This window comes from Ochotona princeps, chromosome 7 (genome assembly GCF_030435755.1).
Source record: "Ochotona princeps isolate mOchPri1 chromosome 7, mOchPri1.hap1, whole genome shotgun sequence".
In the NCBI taxonomy this organism is placed as follows: domain Eukaryota; kingdom Metazoa; phylum Chordata; class Mammalia; order Lagomorpha; family Ochotonidae; genus Ochotona; species Ochotona princeps.
Window position 1 is genome coordinate 39,986,689 of NC_080838.1, and position 23,134 is coordinate 40,009,822.

Consider the following 23,134-nt stretch of genomic DNA (forward strand, 5'->3'; position numbering starts at 1 on the left):
TTATTTAAGAGAGATGTTATTACATTTTATATCTTACAAATATTCAGATATATTATTTAGGTGCTTTCACACAGGTTCTCTCACTTGACCTTCACAAAACCCTGAGCTAAGTGTTTTTTTCCTTCCTAAGTAGATGAAAAACAAACTCAGAAAGGCTAATTTTTGTTCAAATGAGTAAGTATTGAAAATAAAACTCAATCCTGGATTTGATCTAACTACAGTAAAACAAGCCCTTTCTACTTTACTGCAGATAGATGTCAGGCAACAAAGGATTATTTCCCCGGTGTTTTGAATGTTGTTCAACATTCAAGTCAGTGATTTCCAAAGGGTGGTTGCCAAACCAGCCACATAAGCATCACCAGAGAACCTGTAAGAACTACACCTGGAGAGCCAGACTGTAGCTTTGCTGAATCAGAAATTCTGGGATTGAACCCAGCTATTTTTGTATTTTAACAAGCTCTCTAGGTGAATGTAGGGTCTGCAAAAGTCTGAATATCACTATTTCAAGCCAAGCTTGTAAAAATGGTTTTTTTTAAATCTATTTTATTGTATTGTTGTTGACAATATTCACATAGTTAGTTACAGTTAAAGAAAAAAAAGGGTTCAGGGGGATAGGGAAGTGGGTAATACTATTATGTACATATTGTTTCCATCATGTATCTGAGGTAAAGGGGGATATTGAGGGAGAAGCCCCACCCGGTTTCCCGCCCACCCCAAGTCCCGGATGTGGGGCATGTCTGAGATATGTGCTCAAGTGGTGTTAATAGTTCTGCAGTTATGAATCGCTGCCAGTTTCGCTCGATGAGGTCGTCCACTGATTGATATGGTCCATCATAAATGTTTTTAATTTGCACATCATAGATTACTGTGTGTCATTCAGTATAGTTTACCTATTATTTTAAATAAAGTGTTGATTGAGTCACATATTATTTAGAAGCATTGTACCTTCTCAATTTTTCTAGAATATACTGCTTTTCACCATAATTTTGATAGTTTTTCTGTTGTATAGATGTGACAGACTTAACTATAATATATAAAAGAAAGCATACCAGAGAGATAAGAAAATTCAAACATTTGTAGAAACAGCAATATGACTTTATGACTAAGTAAAATTAGAACATTAACTCTCAGAGAAATATTACAAAGCCATGACCAGTTACTGTTGCTATCTCTTGGCCTACAATACAATTAACAAGCTCTGTCCCACAATTTATACAATACTGCAAATCACATTAGAGAAATCGAAATTTGATTGTATACTTCTCTAAGGAGCATTGATACCCTAACTAGAACTTTACTTTATGTCCTTATTTAAACACAGTTACAGGTCCAAGTACATAATCTGTTCTTCAGCAGACTCAATCAAAAATCTCTTATTTCCTCTAGCAGCAGTCTAAGTTGTATACTTTGCTTCTTCATTTAGGATTATAAAACACCAATTTTACAGACTGTAAAAATAATCACACTCTTGACCCCCAAGAGTCACAAATCTACATGTGCACCAGTGATATGCCATTTTCTTTCCAATGCATTACAGATTTTCTTAGTTATATGACTAAGGGAATATTTTGTCACAAGTTTAGAAATTTAAGCACTTTTGACACTTCTTTTTTATCTGTCAGAAGAGCTCAGCCTAAGTAAATTTGTTGAAAGATTAAATTGTATCCTGTGCCTAATTAGTTTTAGAAATAACCACATAGGACAACTCAACTGATAAAGTTATATATATATATATATATATATATATATATATGTAATGTAGCACTACATTAATTTCTAAGTACCTTCAGATACTTTGTCTTTTCATTCTCAATGGAAACCCATAAAAATACACAAGACTGTGATTTCCACTGAGAAATCTGACACAAAGAGAAGCTGAAAGCCAAAGTCTCGGAGCAAATTAGTGACTGATCACAGAATAAAAGGCCAGTTTTCATAGTGCCTACAATAGGTTTCTTGTGCACATGCCCCTCCATCACAAAATTTCAGAATCTGTGTCTTTTGAAATGTTCAGTAACGTCAACAGCCATACCACCCTGAACGCGCCCAATCATGTCTGAAATGTTCAGTATCAATTCAATTTAACTCAAACAGTACTTATAAAGAATCTATTTGGGTCACTACGATATTTTATTACTGACTTTGAAATACTAATATGAAGAATTGGTCTTTTCATTTAATTAATGTCTAAATCTCTATTGTTTTTTAGGCACTACTGCTTTATATTTGTTCCTGGTTATGCATCCTTCCATCCTTAGTAACTCCCCCAGCCCAAAAACCTTTGAGGAGGTACAGTTCTTTAATAGAAATAACTACCACAGGGGGATTGATTGGTAAGATGGGTTATTAGTATAACTCTAAAAGTATATATACTGTGTACAGCATAAACTTAACACTAACATGTAGAAATATGTAACTTTGCAATCTAAATAAAAATTACTCTCTGTGACAAGGAAATTGAACATGAAGGCACCCATCATTTATTCGAAACAAACTCTTCTCAGTTTACAAAGGGACTGATTGCTTCAAGAGGTATCTGTAATTTTCAATTGAGACTCATTAACCTTTTTTAATGGATTGCCAGTTGGCCTATTTATTTATTTATTTATTTGAGAGGCAGTGTTAAGAAGGGGTGAGACAGAGAGGCAGACAGAGAGAGAGAAATCTTTCATGTGCTGGTGCACACTCTAGATGATCATAAGGAAGCCAGGAGCCAAGAACTCCTCGGAGAATCAAAAAATCATCAACTGCTTCAATTCCTTTTTACCACTAACTCAAGAATATATGCTAATATGTAGTGAAATAGCTACATTAACACCAGGAGTAAAAGGAGAAATTAAAGATTGCTTTAGTGGTAGCAAGCAATGCAATATTTAGATCTGTTAAGACTTAAGAATAATAAACTTTTTGTTATCCATAAATCTTACCCCCAAAAATGTTGATCCTAAGCCAGTAGCATACAAGAACACAGTATTTGGAACAACAAAAAAGAAAACCCTCTACAGAATTTACAAGAAGATTACAAAAATGAGAAGGAAACTCAATAAGCAAGTCAAATGTAAGCATTTAATAGGCAACATGTTTATCAATGAAGGAAATTAACAGTCTGCAGCAGTAAATATAATTTTGCTGTGACATCAAAATATCCAGTTTTCAGATTGTGTTTCTATAAAACCATGATATCATAAAGTTGAAGACTGTGTCTTCACACAATCTAGGATCATTTAAAGAACTAACCATGGAGTATTTTAGCTTAGTAGGTAAAACCAGCGTATGCAATGCATCCCATATGGACACCAATTTGTATCATGGTTGCTCCTCTTCAGATCCAGCTCCCTGCTAAAAGCCTGGGAAAAGCAGTAAAGCCCCATTGCCTGGCCCCCTTATACCCACATGGGAGACCTGGAAGATGCTCCTGCTTCTGGCTTTGGTCTTGCCCAAGTCCTAGCTGTTGAGGGAGCAGTAAACCAGCAGCTGGAAAATCTCTCTGTGTTTCTCCCTCCCTCTCTGTTATGCTTTCAAATAAATAATTTTTTAAAAAAGAAAAAAGAAGAACAAAACTCAGTAGCAGTGCATTTGAATGCATGGATCTACTGCTTTGGAGAATTGAATAGGGCCAGGCTTGTGGCTTCTTGAGATACCCAAATTCCACACTGGAGTTCCTGGTTCAAGTCCTGGCTATTTCACATCTCCTGCAGCATTCCTGCACTCAGTTATACCTTGGGAGGCAGCTGGTGATAGCTTAAACACCTGTTATCACATGGGAGACCTAGATTGAATTCCAGCTTCCTGGCTATGGCCTAGCCCAGCCCTGGCTGTTGTGGGCATTTGGAGACTAAATCAGCAGATGGAAGATTTCTATGTCTGTTTCTACCTTTCAAATGAGATTTTTCTTTTTTAATGTAAAAGGAGATACAGATTAAACCAGGGCTACTTTAACTGACAATCAGCCTCATTAGCACAGGCTTTAGACATCAAGTGGGATAAGTGAAAATCTGAAAATTTTATCTTTGAGAAATTAACCAAAATACGCTATCAGAAGATTTAGAAAAAATGGTTGATTTGCATACCTGTAAGTTTTTGCCTTATGGTTTGGTATTATTATTTTTAAGTACATGAAGTTATAGTAGAGGGTTGATACGCAGAAAGCCATAAAATCATGTTAATATTTAGAAGCTCTAAACATATTAATGTGGGTTTGAGAGAAATCCATTAGAAATACCCAGTGTCAACATAAATAACAAATAAATGTGAGTATTAGAAAAATTACATATTTCAGGTGAAAATACTAAGGTGCAATGTTTTAAAGGAGGGAAGGTATTCAATTTTAAAACCCAAATTGTTAAACTACTCTAGTTTGTACACCAATTTTCTAGATAACCTAAACACATGTTCTCCAAATGTGAACCTATCTGGAAAGCTTCCAGGTTCTATCGTAGAAATAAGAACCTGGATTCTTTTTATTTACTTGTTTTGAATCTTTTTCAAGGACCTCGAAATACAAGCCACTGTATATGGGAGTACAGGCAAATAAGATCCTGGCTTTTCAGCAAGGCAATGGGGTCAGACAGAATCAATTTGCAAAAAAGCAGAATTGCTTGAGGAGTTTTTGAGGCCTAAACTATTCAGGTACAAAACACTGCTAGGAAGGTGGAAGAGTTTTTAGGAGCCAGAAGTTATCTAATTTCAGCACCTATCCCTTTTTTTGTGTAAGTTTCGAAGCCTTTCTGGGAATAAGCAAGCTTGAGACAAGATGAGACCAAATGGATTCCACTAAATGCCCGGATAACTTCAGCAACCCTGCAACCAATGTGAACCTTCAAGAAAGATCGTAATATTCTGGCACTTCTGTTAATACAATCTAGACCAGAACAGACAGCAAATCACTCTCAAGAATTTCTATAACTTTTTTCCATCTGACAAGGATTCCAGAAAGACAGTATCATAAACAAGGCAATTCCCAGACACATAAGGGATTTCTTTACTGCTTTGAGTTTCAAGACATTACTTCATTGTATTAGCTAAACATAGCAGTGTGTCAGTAAGTTTCATCATGTGAGATGACATGATCTCACAACTAAATGTGCACGAAAAACCTCACATGATCACTCAAAAGAAAGAAGATTCTGTAAAAGAAGTCATCTCATAATTATTAATGACTCTTTTGTTTGGTAACTGCTGAACTATCTAATCTTGGTCCTCCAAGTCATGGAGACAAGGCTAGGGAGAAAGAGGCCATTTTTATAAAATGTAAGAATCTCCAGCAGTTCAATTTTTATACTCTTTTAAAAACCCTTTTCCTACTAAAGTTGTCCCTTAATGCTGCAGAAATATGTGTAGCCACATGCTGAATTAGTTGTATTTGACAACTTTTATACAGATGGAACACTAAACACAATTCTACTATTGCAGTGCTGGAGTCTACAAGTATCCCTGTGTGTGTGTGTGTGTGTGTGTGTGTGTGTGTACACACACAATTATTCTACAGTAGATAAATGGATGTATGTGAAAACTAAATGATTAGAGCATATTACATTAAATGTGTTCTGCTCTGATACCATAGTATCAGCACAACACAGTGCTAATGACATTATTTTACTTTTATTAAGAAAAAAAGGGTTTTTTTTTCCTAGAGTCTTTAAAAGTGTCTGGGCTGAACACATCACACATTTTTGTTCTGTTCAAATATTTTGTTTTACAAATATAATATTTTTTCTATGTATGATGTTTCTGCATTTAAATACACTTTCCATAGTTAGGTTGATTTTTATTATAATTTGCTACTTTGTTATCTCATATTTAAGAATTCATTTTTAAAATGCATCATTCTGCTCTGGTTAACTTTTTCCTTGCTAAGTATATAGGATAAATCCCTTAAAGAAAAAGGCTTTTGTTCAGGAAGTAAATGAATTTGTGGGATATCTTTAATGCTTTTATTCACCAGAATATAACTTTAAATCAGTCATGGTTTGAGAAAAATATTCCTTTTCTAGGTATATGGATTTCTTCCCAGTGCCATCTAATGTTACCACTGATTTTCTGTTTGAAAAGAGTGCCAACTATTTCCACTCAGAGGAGGCTCCTAAAAGAGCTGCTTCTCTGGTCCCCAAAGCCAAGATCATCACCATTCTTATTGATCCTTCGGACAGAGCATATTCCTGGTATCAGGTGAGCAAACACAGTATGTGAATGAATCAGTCAAATAAAACTATATAGTCAAAACTGTCTTGATTAAAAACAGGCTGTAGGACACAGATTACTGTCCTCTGCAATAAAAGAACTTAAGTAACTACACTGAAGAAACAACTGAGTAGCAACGCATATTCTTCAGATGTGAAGAATTTTAAGTCCTCATGTGAGGGTATTTCAGAACGTTTGTAGAAAATGAAATCAAAGATTTATTTTGGTGCCAAAAAATTGAAATCCATGCATACACAGGGTCTTCAAAAAGCCCATGGAGAATGTATCTTATGAAAAATTGTGCATGGATCTCAAAAAATTGTAAAGCAAAATAAATAGGTCTTCATTCAATTTTCAAGAACTTTTTGAAGTACATGTATATACTTACTGTCATGTTTATGATACTGTGTATAAATTAGCCAGAGATAATGATTTTGACATACTTTAACAGACCACTAGTACTTATAAAATTCACTTTTACTTTAATGTTATTTAAAACATTATTGTAAAAGTTTTTGCAGGTAATGTTTTAATTGAATATAAAAACTTAATAAACTGTCCAAGTTAAAATATACATCAAAATTGTCAAGGATTTTAGACCCTAGGATACATACTTAATATTTTTCAGTTTTTAATTAAACAAAATGCTCTCCTAATGTTCACATGTTCATCCATTCATCAAATAATTTAAAAACTGGGCCCGGTGCAGTGGCCTAGCGGCTAAAGACCTAGCCTTGCATGCGCCAGGATCCATATGGGCGCCAGTTCTAATCCTGGCAGCTCCGGCAGCCCCACTTCCATCCAGCTCCCTGCTTGTGGCCTGGGAAAGCAGTCAAGGATGGCCCAAAGCATTGGGACACTGCACCCGCGTGGGAGACCCGCAAGAGGCTTTGGGCTCCTGGCTTTGGATCGGCTCAGCACCGGCCATTGCAGTCACTTGGGGAGTGAATCACTTGATGGAAGATATTTCTCTCTGTCCTCTCCTCCTCTCTGTCTATATCTGACTTTGCAATAAAAATAAATAAATCTTTTTTAAAAAACAAATAATTTAAAAACAACCATAGGCAAAGTACTGCTCTAAATGTGATTTGGAGTTAATAAATGTAGGTGTTGTACTTGGCACTGCTTTCAGTCTAACTGAAAATATATATATATATGCCCAAGTAAGCATATGAATTAGAATACAATAAGTGGCATACAATCAGATAGAGCTGTGTAGAATAATAAAGCCCATCTGAAAACACCTACCTGAAACAAGTTAGACTGATTAACTGGCGGCAGTGGAGCCTGAATACTAGACCATTGGTATTTCCCTAAAGGGGAGGATTTGTAAGGAGAGATTCGGGGTAAAATTAAAGTAAGGACATGTTTTGATAGGTACCAATTGATCTGTGTATAGGGGTTATTAGCAGGTCAGGATAGACTAAGAATTCTATTTCCCTGGAAACTATGAAGTTAAGCTGAATATGGAACGTTTTGCATACAAAATCTCCTTCTCTAAACCTCTGTGAATGGGGTGGGTGTAAAACTACTACTTTTGTGTATGAAAGTGAACCCCACAGCCCAGCTCCTGCAGACAAAATAAACCGTTCCATCCTCAAATAGCTAAATTCTTGCTGATTATGATACTGGAGGAACTTTGTTGTTCCTCAGCACGCATTCCTGTTCCTTAACTAAAGCTGCATTTCCTGATCCACAAGAGAAAGAACAGATTGTCAGGAACGGTTTTGTGGCTGCGATAAACAGGAAGGAGCATACAAAGCAGATGAAATCTTTGATAAGAATATTGATAATGACCTGCATAAAAGGGAGTAGAGAGGGCCGGGCGGCATGGCCTGGCGGCTTAGGTCCTCGCCTTGAAAGCCCCGGGATCCCATATGGGCACCGGTTCTAATCCCGGCAGCTCCACTTCCCATCCAGCTCCCTGCTTGTGGCCTGGGAAAGCAGTTCAGGACGGCCCAATGCATTGGGACACTGCACCCACGTGGGAGACCCGGAAGAGGTTCCAGGTTCCCGGCTTCAGACCGGCGCAGCACCGGCCCGTTGCGGCTCACTTGGGGAGTGAATCATTGGACGGAAGATCTTCCTCTCTGTCTCTCCTCCTCTGTGTATATCTGGCTGTAATAAAAATGAATAAATCTTTAAAAAAAAAAAAGGGAGTAGAGATACCCTGAAAAGCCCAGATCCAGAGAAATCCACAATTCCACTCCAGTTAAACGTGCCAAACCAGGAGCCTTCTTTTAAATCACAGGATACAGCAAGTGGTAAATGCCTTTTACATTTCACTACGTTTCTTGAGGAAAAGAGAAATAAGCCTTGATTGTCTCAAAGAGGAGGAAAATTGGAACTTGGCAACCATTTAGTTTGTGAAAAATTGAAAATTTAAAGAAAAAGGAGGATGTTTCAGGGCTGCAAGTTAAAAAACATTCTAAATATTGCGAATAAATTATTCCAGGGTGGCAAAATGCAAGGCCTTAACAAAGTCTAGTAGTTTGTAGTATGGTAATTTGAATCTCAATTGCAGTCAATTTGCTATTCATCCGCATGTGGTAAACATTCACAAAGTCACCATAAGCCTGAAATATTTATTGGTCAATTTAAGGAAAAGGTGATTTCCTCAAACCAAGGCTTTAGTCTGAATCATTATGAAACACTTTCCTATTTGGGTTGCTGTTTTCTGCATTTCCTTCACAATAAATGATTCTGACTTACTGCAAAGGTTACCATTAGATAAAATAATCTTGGCTTTTAGATACTAGGTAATATATGATAAAAGCTGTGGCTTTCAGATAATGTACATGTCAGAGTTTTCACTAGTTTCTCTATTTAAAATTGCCAATAGGGCTTTCCTAATCTAAAACTCCATTAGTAGATGACGCAAACCCATTTGGCAGAACTAGTGGAGTATTATGGATATTCACCAGACATGATAAATGGTTTGCTTGTCCGCTGGAGGGGAGCCGTTAATGCAGCTCTCAAAAGTTCACATTCGGAATACAACATACTCTAAGGAAATCATTTGTAAAGTTAGTTAAGGAATCTTATCAATAAGAAGTCAGCTTCTACCAAGTTCTCAAAAAATATACTCTCATCTGTGTCACAACTTTAAATCCTTATGCTCCCAGAAAATATTTCCATTCTTTATTAATTTCAAAACAAATAACTCTCCAGCAGTGAGGCACTCCTTGTAGCTCTGAGACTTGTCACAAAGATTGGTTTATAATTATTTATGCCCATGGTTCCAGTTAGTAATTATCCACCTTTTCCTCATAGCATCAGCGATCACATGAAGACCCTGCAGCTCTGAAGTTTAGCTTCTATGAAGTGATCTCAGCCGGACCCCATGCACCCTCTGAGCTGAGAGTCTTACAGAAGAGATGTTTGGTACCTGGGTGGTATGCCAGCCACATAGAGAGATGGCTTGTTTATTTCCCACCTTTCCAGGTATGGTGCAATAAGAATTTACAACAGGTGACAGTCTCATTAACTTAATGGCTTTGCCTCAAGGATAGAGAACTTCTCTTCACTCAGTAATATATCACTAGCTCATATTCTTCAGATACAAATATTGATACCAAAGCAAGAAAAAAATAGAAAGGTTGAGGCAGAAAAACCACTTAGCTTCCTTCAAAGAATGTTTCAGGGTAATTCTCACTGCTCTGTTTTCCAGAGCACATCTTTGTCTGTAAAGAGTTTCAGAAACTTTAGATCCTTGACTCTTATTCTGAGATTAATAAAGATTAAAAACTTAATACAACTAATACTAAATGACTGAACTACCGTCATACCTGTATTTTGAACCACCTTGCAAAAATTATCCTATATCCTGCATTTTCCTCAATTTCATAGCTTCTCTGTCTAGCCTGGCATGAACCTAGATTGCAAGATCAACCCCCACGTCAGTTTGCATAAACATTCCAGTGACATCAGACACAGTGGTCTAAAATCATACTAACATGATAACTACTATCATATATGGCTGTGTATTAAAATTAAACAAAATTTAAAATTCAGTTCCATTAAACCACAACAGCTTCAACTCAGGTGTAGCAGGAATACTGCATGTTCACATCACAGAAGATTCTGCTAAACAGTGCTGTCTAAACTCAATAGAAAAAAATGAAGTGGTGTGAACAAGGGTTGCACAGTAGACATTCCAGAGTTCCATTAAGATTGCTTATCATTTATCTTTCTGGATCCACCCTCACTAGAGTAACAGCAAATTCTTCACCTCAGTTCCTTGAGGGATTTCTATCCATGTCTCTGTTCTCTGGGAATCTTACCTGCTTATCCAAGAGATTCTCAAAATATTTCCTCAATCTTTACAATGCTGTTCCTGAACGGAATTGTTAAGAATAACCTGTTACCTTGGCATTACACTTATGCTTATTATAACCTTTGTTCCTTTCTACAGTGCTCCTTCTGAGCTTACATGATGGGATTATGCTTTGCTCATTTTTAAACTCAGCTACCATTCTCATTTGTGATTGTGCAGTCACATTTTTAAGCAACTGATCTTCACAGCTGGTTCCATTTTTTTTATTTATTTATGGTGTTTGCAGCACTTCTCAGATTGCAAAACACAAGTATACTTAATTAGTGTGAATTATTTCTTGTTTCAAGTTATTCATGAGGATGACCTGATTGTGTCTAACTATATAATGCTTGCAGATCCCCTTAGGACAGTGTCTTTGAGTAAGTGCATAGTACACAATTTGTTTATTATGCAGTTAACATGTATACTGTCTTATCAATGTACACTGTCTTATTTTATTTCGTTGGTAATTTAGTTGCTAATTATCGATGGGCAGCACTTAAGAACCGATCCTGCTACTGTGATGGATGAAGTACAGAAGTTTCTAGGAGTCTCTCCTCATTATAATTATTCAGAAGCTTTAACGTAAGTTCATATTCTAATCAGTTTATTGAAATTTCAGACCAAACTTGATTTTAAAGAAAATTGTTTGATGCAATTTTCACATTAGCTATTTTATGTATATTTTTGACTTGACATTAACCATTGCAAAAAGAAACATTTCAACAGTGTGTCAAAGAAATATTCTAAACCCTCTGTTGATACTACATAAGCAAAGAAATCTCCTTAAATGGAAAAAAACAAAACTATTGTAAATCTCAATACCAACAACAAATCTTAAAAGAGATAACTTGAGTTGGTAAGGGCTGAGTCAACTAGATAATATTGAGACGCCTTGACTGAATTGATTATCTAGGTGGTTTGGGAACTATTTTCTCCCTTATGCAATTTTCAGAAATATTTGACAGCGAGAAGTAGGCCAGTAACTGAATGGATAGGCAGAGAGATGCACTATAATTATCTAAATATCTTCCATTTGTTTCTCTGTGTTTACCCACTAGACGTCTAGCCTGACACATCTCCTTGAGATCTCAGTAGTTATTAGTGCTAGTTTGGTGGTCTTTGGTTTTGTCTTGTCTTTTTTGTTTTGTTTTGTGTTTGTCTTGTTTAGCTGGCTTCCTCTTATATCCTGGACAATTACATGCATTAGGGCTGAGATTTTGAGGGGAGATGAAAGATACATTAGCATCTAAGGAGCCTTTTACAATAAGAAAAATGGATATGCCTGAAAAGTCTTTTTTATTGTTATCGTTTCAACTTTGTAGCTTATATGACTTTCTTCACCCTAGTCCTAACTCTGGACTTCATGTAGTATTTTTAGATTTTTTTTTAGCTTATTCAGTAACTTTGTAATGTTTAATATTCAGATTTATATGGGTGTTTTACTCCTATCTCATATGCCTACAGCAATTGGAAAATCCTGAGTTGACTGGATTACGGACCTCTTACTATATCTTTTTAAATTTCAGGCTTATGAACTGAACCTTAGAAACTGAGGATTCAATTATGAAATTCTTTGTTGTGTTCTTCAGTATAAAATACAGTTACATAGATCAATGGATTTTCTCTTCTTTGTACTTTTACACTTTGTCATTTTAAAAAGTGAAAGGAAAAACACAGTGAAAGGGATTCCTTTATTACCAGCATCCCATCCAGTGAAAGACTGGCATAAAAACATCAAATACCACTTATATCTTGTACAAATCGTATGCAGAGATACGGGAGAGACACATTTTGGTTTGAAGCTCAAAGAGGAGGTGGAACTCCAGTTCTGTGTCTCCTTCCTGAGATTCCTTTTCTTTGTTGGTACTATTAGCCTTCAGACCTCAGTCTTTTCTATTCTTACTAGTACTGTCGGAGTTTTGTAGAGCTCAGTTCAAGTGCAAACACAGACACCAGCCTGAGGTATTTAACACTCAACATAACCTCAAAGAAAGCTGAGTGATTTTAGTTTGCAGTTAGAAATTCAAGTCTACTTTCTGCTTTATGTATTTCTAAGTATCTCTTAGAAAAAGAAATCTTTTATTTCCTAAACAGTTTTCTATTTCAAGTCAGCTTATCTTGGGTCTTTTTATAGAGTATACAACAAAAACATTGTATTTCAGGAAAAAGAAGTATTCTATAAAGATATAATCTCTTTTCTTACGGAATGATCCTTGACCTGCATGGTGTGTGTTTATCCTGTGCATCAAACTCAGCAGCAAGCTTTTTATGGGTCTCCACTGCTGAGAAAAGACAGTATCAACCTAACAGAACTAGTCCCAACACAACATACTCCATACAAAGAACTGTGGGTCACTTGATGACTAGGATGAATCTAGCTAAGATTAGCTTTATATGATTCTGTACCTTGGTTGGAGGCTCAGTAGGTAAAATAGCAGGGTAAGATAGGTGCAGTTGCAGAAACCAGTTTCTGGTCCAGTAGGGCTACCCAAATATTCCCTCTGCTCTTAAAAATGATGTACTTCCATTTGATTTCTTTTTATACTTTATAAACTACCCATTGGCCTGACACACCCTGGAAAAACCAGTAGTGCAGTTGTTGTAAAATATTTGAATATTTCACATCAGTGCCCTGGGTCTAAATTCATCTTCCTTCACCTTATGCCCTTACTTAACAAAACCTTAAGCCTTAAATAGTAAAGAGTGATGTTCTAACATTACCTTAATGTGTTATTTAGTATTTTGAAATTGATTGTTTAAGGAAAAATAATGTGTGGCACTAAATTGTTCAAACTTGTATAAACTAAAGTGAAAAGCAAATTTTTAATTTTTCATGAATAGATATATTCACAGTAATAACCAGTCATCAATGAGTATGAGATGTCTTCACAGAAATATGAGTACTGGTTTGTTAAATACCTGAACCTGACACTTTTTTTCTCAGCCAATTATTGAATTTGTTAAAATGAAATCAGAATTGTTATACCAATTTTTAATACTAACACATCTTGAAACATCAATATATAAGAAACAAGAATTGGAAAGCTGAGAGCTGAATATTTTTTCTTTTTGATCCACTTTGTTTTGTAGAAATGTCTTAAGTGAGTCATAAAAACCTGAATTTGCTAGAAAATTCTGAAGGCTTCAACTGTGTCTAATATTTCCTTTACAACAAACTTGTATTATCCAGGAATTCCTTCCCAACCCACCCATAAATACATTTGAAAAATAGACCTAGTAACTGAAATCTCTTGGTTTTCTGAGTAATCTATGTAACAGCACCTAGAAATATTAAGCAATGAAAAATAGAAAACAGTATACACTAATTTCTTATAATAAATGTTACAGTGGTTGCATTGTTTCAAAATATATATTTATATTTTCTAAATATTTTTATGTGTTGTCTCCAACAAATGCTGTGATTGATACCAGTATCCCATGTTGGAGAGCACTGATTCATGTCCTGGCACCATGTCCAGCTTCCTGTCTATATGCAACTGAGGAGGCAGCAGATGAAGGCTCAAGCTGGGTCACTGTCCCCGACAGGTGACACCTAGATCATCCTCAACCATTGTGGCCAATTGGCAGTAGGCCAGGTGATGGGAACTCTTTGTCTCTCTGTCTCTGTCTCTCTCCTTCATACATAAACTTTTAAAAACTACTATGTGGTAACCATTAGTAGTTCCACCATTAAGATGAAGTACCTAGGGCAAAAACATTCAGCAAGTAGATTAAGGAGACAGAACAAAAATTCCACCAATCATTTCTGGGCATTTCACTGTCAGTGTGTCAAGGTCTTCAAATTACTCAAAAAGTTAGAACCATAGAAAAATAATAATCTGAAGTTTCACTAATGAAATGTTTTACTATCTCAACAAGAAATACTTCCTTTAAAAACCTGAATTTTAGGGCCTGGTGTGGTAGTCTAGTGGCTAAAGTCCTAGTGTTGAATGCACTGGGATCCCATATGGGCACTGGTTCTAATCCCTGCTTCCCATTCAGCTACCTGCTTGTGGCCTGGGAGGGCAGTTGAGGATGACCCAAAGCCTTGGGACGCTGCACCCCTTTGGAAGACCAAAAAGAGGCTCCTGACTTCAGATCAGCTCAGCTCCAGCCATTGGGGCCACTGGGGAAGTGAATCAATGGACAGAAAATCTTCCTCTCTGTTTCTCCTGCACTCTGTATATCTGACTTCCCAATAAAAATAAAATAAATCTTAAGAAAAAAAATGAGCTTTTTAAGTTGCCTCAGACTATTTAAGCAACAAAATCCATCTCCACATGAAAGTCACTTTACATAATAAATATATGCTCACAGATTAAAACCACTTTGAGACACTAACATATATCCATCAGAATAGCTATAATCTGGGCCAAGTGCCATGGCCTAGCAGCTAAAGTCCTTGCCTTGAACGTGCCAGGATCCCATATGGGCACCAGTTCTAATCCCAGCAGCACCCCTTCCCATCCAGCTCCCTGCTTGTGGCCTGGGAAAGCAACCAAGGATGGCCCAAAGCCTTGGAGCCCTGCACCCACATGGGAGACGCATAAGAGCTTCTGGCTCCTGGCTTCGGACTGGCATATCTCCAGCTGTTGTGGTCACCTGGGGAGTGAATCATCGAACAGATCTTCCTCTCTGTCTCTCCTACTCTGTATATATGGCTTTGCAATAAAGATAAATAAATCTTAAAAAAACTGTAATCCAAAAGAGAAACCAAATGGCCATAATTCAAAATACAACATCAGATGTTGGCAGGAGTGCGGAAACTAGAACCCTCATATTACTAATAGCAATGCATAATAAATGGCTGCTTTGGAAAAAAGTTTTTCAGTTTCTTAAAAAGAATCTTATCAAACAACTCACCTCTACACCTCTAGGAATCTACTCCAAGATCCATAAAAACACCTAAATGCAAAAATACTAAGTAAATATTTTAGCAGCATTATACATAATAGCTAAAAATTAGAAACAATCCAAATATCCATCAGCTTACTGAATGGATTAATGTGCCATATCCATTCAGCAGGAAGAAAAAAGGAAGCATGCAGAATTCAAGTGCTTGCCCAGGTGACAGCTGGTACTGACTACAGTGGGCTCTGGAAGTGTTAGGACAAGGATGAAAATGTTCTGAAAGTGACTCATTGAATCAAAAAATAATGTTGGTTAGGAGAGAACAATACCAAAAATATTTCTGTGCTTGTCCTAGACTACTTATATATAAATGATGTTCTTTCAACTTTGAGATATATCAAATTGCTATCTACTTTTCATGGAAATATTACCTCAATTTAAACGTATCAGAGACATACTGTAATTTTGTAAGTATATTCTGAATGTTCTCAAGGATTCATTTCCCAAAGGGTTAAGTCACATTTTGATTAGTGTGAGATATTAATCATAAATGTCATCAGTAAAATGTTGAATCACTGGAGAACCTTGGTGTCCTTCTCCCCAAGTCTCTTCCAGTTACTTTTAAGTTTCCCTGAGTGATATTCCACAAAAGTTTAAGAATAATTTTTATTTTTATTTATAATACAATAAAGTTTTTGCTTTATTTTATAATTCTGGAGATAACAATGATAAACAAAGCAACCCACGTACAGGTCAAAGTGGCCATTGATATAGGCACTAAACAACACATAATACTTCCTCCAAAATACTCACTTTCCAGCTGTCATATAGGATGAGCCAACCATGATTACTGCTGCCAGAGTCTTATAAAAATGCTGTTTCCTCACTGCCCCATCAGACACTGGTGTGAAAGGAACTGACAGAATTCAGGATAGGAGGATAGGAGGAGCCCTGTCCCTATCAAACTTCGTTATCTGGGTTCTGAGGGTATGATTGTGTTTCCAAATCACAAGGTCCTTCAACAAAACCTTTTATTTGTAACTTCTCTGAGGAATAATTTCCAGTCCCTCAGGTTAACTGGAATAAGACTTTCTTTTTTTTTTTTTTTTAGATTGATTTTTTTTTTCACTTTGATACTTGAAAAACACACCATCTCAGAAAGAAGGAAAGACAGATAGACCTTCTGTCTACAGGTTCACTTTATATGGCTGCCAACAGTTTTAGCTGAGCCAGACCCATATCAGAAGACAGGACTGCCATCCAGGACTCCACTTGGACCCAAGCACTTGTGGCATCATTTGCCACTCTCCTGGCACATTGGCAGGAAGCTGAGTCAGAAGCAGGGGAGCCAGGATTTGAACCAGCGCTCCGTTATGAGATGTCTTCCTTCCAACTTCTTCACTGTCACATATCCATCCCCACAAACCTACTCCACTTCCTATAAACTTATGCATACACATGTTGGGCTAGGTGTCAACTAAATACATACTTATTTATCTTCCTTCAGTTGAACCCAGCTTGACACCTGACTGCATAAGAATCAATTAGCAAAGATAAAACTTTTCCTTTGACTTTTAACAATGAAGTTGTTTCTTAGAAAAACCTCTGAGAGGCTATTCATTTTAATATACTGCATAATTTCTGAGCCAGTTGTCTATCTATAGTAAAACATATCTGCAAAAATAATAGTAATACCTTACCTGCAGTCCGAATTTTATTCATTTGAATATTTAGAATGAAGCAAAATTCAGCTGTGGAAATTGTTGATAACAGAATGCTAATAAAAAATATTGCATCTAGAAGTAGCAGACTTCCAGAAACATACTAGCATTTTCCAAAGGCTTTCATGTATAAATAAGTCTTTATTAATACTCTCTTTATACCCCTAAATATGAAACTGATTTATTCAGTTGCCTGATTCAAACAAGAGCATATAATAGCATCAATACATATCATGTCACAGCCTAATTTCACACAATTGCTTTGATAAGAAACAGGTTTTGCATAAGAGAGACATGCTAATTTTATTGTCTGCAATACACAAAGCAATAGAGGCAGAAATCTGGGTTTATATTTTTTCACAAAGCTATCATTTTCAACCCTCAAGATTAACTATATAGACTACCCTCCCTGCACAGAAACACACACAAAAAAATCACATTATAATTTTAAATCTGTTTTACTGATGTGTGATTTTACATTCAGTAAAATTCATCATTAAGATCAAACAACTTGACAACTTTTGACAAATATGTAGTTATATGCATCACTACAGACAATATGTGGAATATATCTATTAATCCAAAGAGTTCTCATGAGTCTGTACAAATAATTCTTCCTCCTTACCCCCAGCGCCTAACTGCCTAGCTACTCTATTTTACTTATATGATGCTTTTGTGATTCCTCCATGCTACATCTGACCCTAGGTGGTTACTTTGGTTGAGCAGTACTCTGTTTTGTGGATATACAAATTGTGCTTATCTTCTTCCCAGTTGATGAATGCAAGGGTCTTTAGCATTTTTTAGCTATTATGAATAAAGCCCCTCAGAACATGTGAGCGAAGATCTTTTTATAATTTTTATTTATTTTCATTTTATTTGTAAGGCAGAGATTGAAATGTATACATTCTCTGGTTCTCTTTCCAAATGCCTGCCACAGCCAGGACTGAGAGAATGTGAAGCCAAGTGCCCGAAACTTGTCAGTGTTAGCCATGTGGTTGGCAGGAACTCAAGCATTCATGCCATCAGCTGTCACCCAGGATGCACATTAGCAGGAAGCTGAATGGCCATCAGAGGTGTGGAGACTCAAATTGGACACTGTATGGATGCGGTGTCACAGGCTGCCACTGCGCTAAACACCTGCTCTGTGTGTAAAGACCTTGGTACAGACATATATTTTTCATTTTCCTTCTGTAAATACCTAGAAATGGAACTGGTGGGTCACACAGTAATTATATGTTGAAATCTACAAGAAATAGTATTATATAGCTATGATATGTTTTAATATCTACAAGGAAAGTAGGGCATTTCTTCTATTTGTACCACATGTATGTTCACATCTGGTACTGGCCTTTTTAATTGAGGCATTTTAATATGTGTTCAGTGCTATTTCATTTGTAATTTTAATTTGCACACCCCTAGTGACTAATGATATTCAACAAAATTTAATTTGTTTATATTGATCATTCACATTTGTTCTCAGGGGGAATATCTTACAAAGGTTTATTCAGTTTTTACAGGCACTGTTATCCTTCATATTGAGTAGTATATTATGATTAAAGTTCCATTATATATATGCATTATAAATATTTTCTCCAAGTTTGCACTTTCCTTTTCCATTTTCTTAAATGTGCTTGTAAGAGCAAAATGTTACATTTTAATGAATGTAAAATATCACCATTTCTCTTCTATGCTCCATCTTAAGAAATCTTTGGTTATGAACTTTTCTGCATGGTTTTCCTTGCTTTTTTCCAGAAGTTTTATAGTTTTGTCTCTTCAGTGATACATTCATCTCCTTCTTGATATCTAGTTTATCCACTGCATTTATTTAACAATCCTTTCTCAGAGAATTACTTTTGCACTTATCTTTTGAAAATCATTAAATCATAAATGGGTAGCCAGCTTCAGACCTGATCATGTTCCATGGATCCTCTTGTCCATTAATACAATACTACACAGCCTTGATTATTGTAAACATTATAGTAAATCTTAAGTGAAAGTAAGACCTTCAAATTTTCTCTTTGTTTTCAGGTTTTAAATGGCTAACTCCTTTACATGTCTATATACATTTTAGAATCATTTTAAATTTCTACCCAAAAGGGAAACAGCTCATTGCAGTATTGATTACAATCATACAGAGCTCACAGATAAATTAGGAAATAATTGATAACTGAAAATATTTACTCTTTTGATTTATATATACTGTATAGTTCCCCATTTTTTAAGGTCTTCTATAATTTCCCTTAAATGTTTTGGACTTTTTAGAGTGCAGAGTTTGCAAAAGTTTGTTGTTCAATTTACCTCTAAATATCTCATAAGTATGTAACCTTTGTTCATTGTTCACAGTATATTTATAGACAAAATTGGAACTAGCATTCTGAAAATTAACATTTTTACAGTAAAAGTGATCACATTAAAAGTGATCATAAATGACAAATGTTAACATAGTTGAATAAAACATGACAAATGCAATCATTAACATAACAAAAGGAATGCTAAAGAATCATCATTGCTATTACTTTCCCTTTAACTTTACAGTGAGGTGTGGATTAATCCTTATTTACAATGAGTTATATTATAAATCATATGTAGCAACTAAGGAAGAAGAAAAGGTCCTTAACCCAATGTTATGAGGTCTAGACTTGAGTCATCACCTGAATAAATAAAAATGATATAGTCCAATATGGATAAACCTTGACCAAGATTCTTCTTTTTCACTTTTTACTTCACTAGTTTTTAGTGAATATGCAGAAGAGCTAAACACTATGTTTAGTGCTACTAAAAGGAAAAGAATTTTATAGCATATCTATGATGAATTATAATGAAGACTCAAATGCAAAGTGATATGAAGTATCTGGCTAACAAAGGTATAAATTTGACATGCCACTGTTATTTTTATTATGATTATGGCATGCAAATCCTAGTTTAGGCACTAATGTTTTAATAGCGAGTTTGTAACAAAAAAAAAAAGCAACTATGAAAAAAAATGCAGTAAGTGATAGCTAGAGAATCCTAAAAGTACATGGTACTTTTAGGTGTACTCCATGGTACACCAAAACCCTTTTTCTCCTATTACCTGTTTAAATCCATAGACATGAACAAATACTAACTTGCCACTTAAGCCTTATAAAGGAAAATAATGGGCTTAACATTTATGAATTTTTTTTCTCTTAGATGAAGTTAGCCTCATTAATTTCTATTAATAGAAGACCTTCTGCTGACAATTTTTCTATTAGAAACCTGGCAAACTCACAAGTATGACAGATGGACGGAGAATTTAAAAAAAAAAAATGTATGCCGAAAGATTCTATGTAAAGGGATGTAGTAAAAAATCAGGTTTTTTTGTGTTTTGAGAATGATATCTAAACTTAAAATTTATATTATTTGCATTCAGCATATGCATTGCTTAAAAATATTTGTGAGGTTTTAATTTTTTTATTCGTTTAGGTTTGATTCTCACAAAGGCTTCTGGTGTCAGTTACTTGAAGAAGGTAAAACCAAATGCCTTGGAAAAAGTAAAGGAAGAAAATACCCTCCAATGGATTCTGATGTAAGTATAGACTTTGAAACCTAAGTGAGTAAGCAAAGTGAAAAATAATATCATATACAATTTTTGAGAAACTGTATTAAAATTAATATTCAACGTTTCTACATACTAAATGTGACATCAGGGATTCAATACATATAGGTTGCTTATTTTGATTTTTCTAGTGATCTGTTATTACTTGTCATGCAGGAATAAAGAAAAACAACATAATTTGCCATTCTAAACCACAACGAAAGATAATCTGTCATTCAATAAAGAATTAGCTGCACAGAAATTTTAACACTAAAAATGTTAGTTGATACCAAGACAGGAAATATATCAACTGAAAATAAAATCAAAAGATTGCTTTTTTTCCCCACTACTAAAGTCACTGTGGAATACTCTGGTAATAATATAAGAACTGATACAGTATATAAACCTTTGAATTATTAGTAAGTATACTATAAAATGAAAGAATAAATTTATTTCCCAAATGTCCGACATACCAGTAGATGATTTAGGTTTGGGAAATGGAGATATGGTATCTGGCACAACAATGTTATACCACCCAGAATTTTAACATGACAATCAATTAATGCTTTAGTTTCCTCAGTATAACCTGTAATTTTACTTTAATCTTTATTTCATGTACATTCAGATTATTAATTTTATTTGATAAGCAGCCTAATAGGTATATAGTTTATACAAAAGAAGGCAAATGTATTATAATTTATAATTTTATTTAAAATTCAGAAATTAAAATAGCATTTTGTATCCCATCTCCACAACAGTTTAATATATCATGATTATTGGGAATCCTGAAGTGGACTGAGAATCCTGCACTGATCTGAACTTACTTGAACAACTTTACCTAGCAATGCTTGGGGCTTGTAGCATCAGTCTTATTTGAGACAGGTCCTGGGTCTAGTAAGTTCCTAATTAAATTCTGTAGAATCTTATTGTTTTATTTTACTCTTGTCTAACACAGACATACTAAGATACAAATTTGATCATAGAGAAAAATTAGAAAAACAACTTTTCAGGATATCAGAGTTCTTCGAGATGGTTTAACCAGTTTACTGTGTAATACATACTGGGTTCAAAGGGAGTAAAACAATGTCCAGAGTGGAGGTAAGATTAAAGGAGACTGCACAGAGGGAACAGAAATATGCACAAATATGTCAGACAGATTGGTAGTAGTACTGTCAACATAGTGCTTGCCTCTACTCATATAGAACGACATTATCCCTTCTCAAGCCTGTCTGCAAAACATAGCAAATTGTGTTAAGTAAACAATCCACATGCTTAATTCAGAGTTTAAAACAGATCTGTTATATTTGATAACTGTACAAAATCAAGTGTCTGTGTGTGTGTGTGTGTGTTTTCTCTTCCTCCCCACTCAGAGCAGAGCATTTCTGTCAAGCTACTATCGAGATCACAATGTGGAACTCTCTAAGCTGCTTCACAAGCTGGGGCAGCCCCTACCTTCCTGGCTAAGACAAGAGCTGCAGAAAGTGAGATAGCATTGAAAGAAAAGTTCTTGAGAATTCACCTTCCAAAAAATATGAATTTTTCCCAAAGCTTCCAGAAGCTACCAAAACGCTGTTGAAAAATATACCTCTTCAAATGAGAAAAAAAAAAAGGATGATACTTTCCATATGCTGGCATGTGGATTAGAAATGAAAAGAAAAAAGGAAAGAGTTTAAAAAGCACCTGTTACAAGCCTTGAGGTCTGTGGCCTTCCTCTTAGCCTATCTGAGCCTGTGGGATTATCGTAGACTACTGGACATTCACATGGAAGTCAACAGCAACCCAGATAAATGTCAAAGCAAATGCAGAACTACTCCATTTCATAGAAATATTTACACTTTTATACTTCAACTAAAATTGTGTCTGTAGATTTTTTAGACCACTACTTGCTTGTTCAATATTTTGTTTTTCTTTGATTCTATAAAGTATCCTGTAAAACAATAAGCAAAATAAACATCACAATGTTGTATAAAATGCCAAAAGCATAACACCCATGAAAAATGCTTGCCAAATTTTCAATACACTAAATATTTAGAAAGAATTGTAATTATAATTTGTGATAGATTAGAGAGTGGAAATGTCATTTGTCAGCTTTATCTACATCAGAAAAAGATAGGTGTTATAACAAAGTGATATTTTTCATATCCATAGTCTAGTACATTTATGTAAAAAATTACTAACTCCTCCACAATCATCTATTGTACTGAAATAAGTATGTTGAAACTGTTGGATGACAAACAGAAATCACTGAATATACCAAAACAGTAAATGACAATGTAAAGTTTACTGATTAAATTTTCTGAAAGGAAGAAATTATAGGAGTCTAAAGACACATCAAGAACTCTACATCTACGTGCTATAAACTGTATATCTTCCTGTACGTCTCACTAATTCTACAAAATTGCATAAAGTCTGACATTATGTATTATCTCCAGAAACAGATTTTGACTTCTAATTATGAACAGCTCTTTCATTAAATGATCCCCGGAACAAAACTCATTCAATATAACA

The 23,134-nt window shown here is 35.3% G+C and overlaps 1 protein-coding gene across 1 annotated transcript in view; it reads left to right on the forward strand.

Annotated features, from left to right (window-relative positions):
- Positions 1 to 22,267, forward strand: part of LOC101534656 (N-deacetylase and N-sulfotransferase 3) — a 151,235-nt gene extending 128,968 nt beyond the window's left edge. Inside the window, exons 8-13 of the mRNA XM_058666962.1 lie at positions 2,210 to 2,333; positions 5,994 to 6,168; positions 9,454 to 9,624; positions 10,971 to 11,080; positions 20,515 to 20,617; positions 21,997 to 22,267. Of these exons, the coding sequence (XP_058522945.1) occupies positions 2,210 to 2,333; positions 5,994 to 6,168; positions 9,454 to 9,624; positions 10,971 to 11,080; positions 20,515 to 20,617; positions 21,997 to 22,116 (803 nt within the window). The 3' untranslated portion in view covers positions 22,117 to 22,267. The remainder of the gene's footprint in view (positions 1 to 2,209; positions 2,334 to 5,993; positions 6,169 to 9,453; positions 9,625 to 10,970; positions 11,081 to 20,514; positions 20,618 to 21,996) is intronic.
- The last annotated feature ends 867 nt before the right edge of the window (positions 22,268 to 23,134 follow it).